Source organism: Nematolebias whitei, chromosome 9 (assembly GCF_014905685.2).
Source record: "Nematolebias whitei isolate Nwh7 chromosome 9, NemWhi1, whole genome shotgun sequence".
Classification (NCBI taxonomy): Eukaryota; Metazoa; Chordata; class Actinopteri; order Cyprinodontiformes; family Rivulidae; genus Nematolebias; species Nematolebias whitei.
Genome location: NC_056506.1, coordinates 16,623,911 through 16,628,508, shown reverse-complemented (window position 1 = coordinate 16,628,508; position 4,598 = coordinate 16,623,911). Strand labels below are relative to the sequence as shown.

The following is a 4,598-nucleotide window of genomic DNA, read 5'->3' as shown; positions in this document are numbered from 1 at the left end:
GAAGTCAGCACGAAGTCATCATGATGTCATCATGATGACTTCATGAGTCATCATGATGTCATCCTGAAGTCATCATGAGTCATCATGAGTCATCATGATGTCATCCTGAAGTCATCATGAAGTCATCCTGAAGTCATCATGATGTCATCACGACGTCACCATGAAGTCATCACAAAGTCATCATGATGTCATCCTGAAGTCATCCTGAAGTCATCACAAAGTCATCATGATGTCATCCTGAAGTCATCCTGAAGTCATGACGAAGTCATCACAAAGACATCCTGAAGTCATCTTGCTCTCACTGATCATCTGACTTCATCAGGCTTCAGCAACTCTCCCATGTTTTCATGGGATGACTCATCAGTTTTATCATTCTTCATGTACTTCAGTGCAGCACCTTCCTCCATGTCTTAAGAATCAGTAACAGTACACTTTTTCACATTACCATTTGTGTTTATATACTGTACATATACATTTGAAGTTGTATTTATATATTTTGTATACTTATTTCTGTGGACTACAATTTTTACTGGCATTTTGTTGTGGATTTTAATTAACTGCCGTTTGATTTGATTTTTAGTGGTTTTATGTTATTCAGTTTCTGTTTTTCTTCAAATTTTCTATGAGTACTTTGATTTAATTACTTTTAAATATTCACTAACGGAGGCCCGTAATACTGTTTCATTCTTATTATTTTTTAAATGACAAATTTTCATTAATCTTTTGTTGAATACTTTATACTAATTGTATTAAATATTTTTTGTCCGTCATTGTAAATAAAATAAATAAAAAACAACATATTCTTATTTGTTTTATATTTTGTATGCATGAATCTTACGATGAAATTTACACAGAAAATGTTATATAAATAAATAACAAATAAAATAAATCCCTTTCAATAATCACATAATTGTTTAGTATATCTAAGTACACGTTATATTAAAATAAAAGTAGGAACAATTTTACTTAATTTGAAAAAAAAAATTATGAATTTTTTTCTGTAAATATCTCAGTTTAGAAACTAAAACCCTTTTTAATTATCTTCTATTCTAAAAACAAATTAACTATAAAAGTAGATGCTTTGCTAAATAAAGGCTGAATGAATGAAAAAAATAAAGATTGAAAAGAACATCTTTGGACGGGGGAGCACTTTGGCAGGTTACCTGGAAGTGATCCAGCATCTGTTTCCATGACAACACTAAGAGGGCCTCTTTCCGGATCTTTTTGGGGATTTCTGAGTAGAGTAATGAATTCTCTCTGCTTCCATAAGGCATTCCTGGTAAACACACAGAAAAATGTTTCAACCAAAACAAGCATAAATCTAGTGCCGAGTGCTGCACAAGAACACGTTTTACAGAAACATTTTATTAATCAAGAGAAATTGGCAGCAAAACACAGCAAGCAAAAAAAAAAAATAGGAGTATTTTATTTTGAGGATTTTCATGGAGCAAGAACCAACTTACCAAGGTAGTACAGCCGGTGGGAGTGGGGTCCATTCTCCTCTGCTTTCTGCACAAACTGGAAGTCGTGGGGGGCCTTGTTGGCAATCATACCCGAGTATTTCCTGCTGCAGTGGATGATGTCTCGGAGACCCTCCCAAGAATGTTTCTCCACAAAGAACTGAGGTGGCACGTCCTCCATCTCTACCACCTCAGTGCTGTCCGAAAGTCCATCCACGGCCATCGTGCTCACAGTTATACAACTGGGTGGTGACGTTACAAACACTGAATAAGTTGTGGACAGGAGCATTTCTGCACTCTTTAATAAATAATTGATGAAAATAGTTTTCAGACAACTAATTGAGCATGAAAACAGTTCAGGTGACAGATGCTGTACCTTTTCCAGATGCCCTCTTTTTTGTTACAAAGTTTGATCTTCTTGACACTTTGCATTCATTGGCCAGCACACCTGACTGCAATTCAGTATGACCTATTAAAATGCACACGTTACATATTTATATTAAATATAATGTAATCAAAACATTCTCGTAAGTTCACCTTCTTATTTTTGGCAACACAAAACAGATGATACAAGTAGAATCCAGATATATGGGAATACTATACCTGCAGTTTTTTTTTATTTTTATAACTATTGTATTTGCATCCAACAAATGAGTATCCATAAAATCAGACCTTCAGCTGCAACAGCCTCGTCCTGAAGCAGCTGAAATGTTTGCCTGGAAATGAGCTCACAGTAAACAGACCGAGTCCTCCGTTACCTGGGGACAGGTTGTGATCAGAGCATGGATCGTTTGGATTATAATTAAATTATATGTGGGTTTGATGGTGGTCCTGGCTGATGTTTGGATTATAATTAAATTATATGTGGGTTTGATGGTGGTCCTGGCTGATGTTTGGATTATAATTAAATTATATGTGGGTTTGATGGTGGTCCTGGCTGATGTTTGGGTTCAGCTGGGCTCCGGTGAAAGCTAAAAGTGTGTGCGAACAGAGGAAGTGTTTTTGTAATGTTTCTGAACATTACATTTCAACACAACCTAAAACACGTAACATGAGCTCATTTGGCTCTTTTTAATACCCGCTCCGCATGAGCTAAACGCAGAGGGTCGTAAGAACCGAGGGACACAGTAAATACCGGTGCCATTAGTTCAAGCGAGCTGCTCTGATGGAGCTTTGTTCTCGGATTGCAACTCTTCAGTTAATACAAGCTAAATCATTTAGGGAATCATTTTCGAAACCACTACGATTTACGTACGTCTGATGGCAGCTAGTGAAAGCCAAAACTGTTAGCAGCTTGTCTTCATTACACCTTCGTTGATTATAATCTCCTTTCGGTGTTTTGACAGGGCTAAACCTCCTGTCATTTTCGTCTCAAGCTAACTTGTTAGCTCCTAGCTAGGTAGCCGCCAAGTAGCGGCAGCTGGTTTTAAAAACCAGATTGTGACAGAGGCGGAATAGACACACAAGCTCGATTAACAAATACCACTTACCTGTTCGGCTTCGTTCTTACACCGTGTGATGTTTATTTGCTTGTCGTTAAACGGATACTGTGGCTGCTAAACGTTGAATCCATGGCTGAAAACGGCAACACGAAGCAGCTGGCTCTCAGATGGGGTCGGAACTTTCGTTCAGATCGTGTACACACCGGTACTTTTACACAGGCGCACCGCCAGTTATTGGTAGGATGTGATGCAAACTGTCCTTAGAAAATCACAATTGTTTAATAAAATTACACTTTAATGCATTTCAGCCTTTGATACCCAAAACTTTTCATTTACTTTCAGAACTGGTTACACTCACTCCTAGTTGTAATTTAGGCAACAAATCAATGTGCAACTCATTTCCAAATTATTTTTTAGGTATTCACATATTTTGACAAAACATCTCAAAATGTATTATACATCCAATGCACCAACATGTACTGTAATACGTAGTTTTCATAGTACGCCTTTCAGTACAACTCGCCTTCATTTGAATTAAATAAAAAGACACTAGACAGCCAAGTTGAATGGAAACTCCAATTTTTTATTTATTTATACAAACGATACAGCCATTTTACTTCAGAGGGATGAAACGAGAAGAGTGTGTGGCTCCGATACCAGGGCGACCGTGCTTGACTGGTTTGTAGGTGATGGAAAACTCTCCCAAGTAGTGACCACACATCTCAGGCTGTGGAATATACAAAAATACTCAGTAAGTACACAAAATAAATTGTAAATGGTAGAAAAAAAAACAATCTACAGAAAACCAAAGCAGATGGAATGAGGACTTTAAAGACAAAAGACAGAAATGTAACATTTAAAATCAAAGTGAACACAACCTGTGACTAAAACGTAGGGAGTTTATAGCTATTATTAATTAATTCAGGTAGTAGAAAACTGCTAAAACAAAAAGAACTGATCTTCATAAGTCATTTTGAAATAACATGAAAACGTGTTTAGTGTGCTCATGTATGGGAGACAGTAAAGTAAAAATAAATCATTTAAAGTTAACATTTACTGGAATTCTTGTTGCTTTAAAAGGAAACAAAATATCCACATACATTTGTCTCAGTGAGGAAATGATCTTGGTTTACAAGGAAGAGAATACATCAACCAATATTTTCTGTACTCAATGGCAATTTTATTTTTATTTCTAAAAAATGGTTTAAGATTGTGAGCACAATTACAACTTCCAAAAATACTGTCCTGGAAAATGATTACCGAAAAAAAGAATTTGAGAATAAAACTTTGAAACAAGCAACTTTGACAGCTGTTTAGTGATGATTGCAAAAAATATATTTTTTAAGTAGTTTTTCATACATAACCCAACTGAGATGGCCAAGTACCGTTACGATACGTGCTTAAATAAAATCGTCATCACTGAAGACTTTTAGCAACTCCAATATAAAAGCAGTATATAAAGATCCTGAAGACTTTAAGGGTCTAGATCAGTCTCTCCTGGGTCAACTGCTTTGACAGGGTGCGCTCACGTCTTCGGGGATTTGTTGATGGAAGGGGTGTTTTAAGAGAAGCAGAGCAGGACCTCTGTAGCTTCTTAGCTAGTGTCTGTATTGAGCACTGTTACGTTAGTGCTGGAAGTTGTTTTGACGGGGGGGGGGGGGGGGGGGGGGGGGGGGGGGGGTGGGGGGCGGCGTGC

The 4,598-nt window shown here is 37.1% G+C and overlaps 2 protein-coding genes across 2 annotated transcripts in view; both read right to left on the bottom strand.

Moving 5' to 3' along the window:
- Nucleotides 1-3,084, bottom strand: part of LOC119414426 (dipeptidyl peptidase 9) — a 30,717-nt gene extending 27,633 nt beyond the window's left edge. Inside the window, exons 1-4 of the mRNA XM_037681518.1 lie at nucleotides 2,951-3,084; nucleotides 1,837-1,929; nucleotides 1,464-1,702; nucleotides 1,164-1,276 (exon numbers count right to left, since the gene is read on the bottom strand). Of these exons, the coding sequence (XP_037537446.1) occupies nucleotides 1,164-1,276; nucleotides 1,464-1,702; nucleotides 1,837-1,892 (408 nt within the window). The 5' untranslated portion in view covers nucleotides 1,893-1,929; nucleotides 2,951-3,084. The remainder of the gene's footprint in view (nucleotides 1-1,163; nucleotides 1,277-1,463; nucleotides 1,703-1,836; nucleotides 1,930-2,950) is intronic.
- Nucleotides 3,085-3,464: 380 nt separating this feature from the next.
- Nucleotides 3,465-4,598, bottom strand: part of rps15 (ribosomal protein S15) — a 5,732-nt gene continuing 4,598 nt past the window's right edge. The window contains exon 4 of the mRNA XM_037681516.1: nucleotides 3,465-3,629. Coding sequence (XP_037537444.1) covers nucleotides 3,516-3,629 — 114 coding nt within the window. The 3' untranslated portion in view covers nucleotides 3,465-3,515. The remainder of the gene's footprint in view (nucleotides 3,630-4,598) is intronic.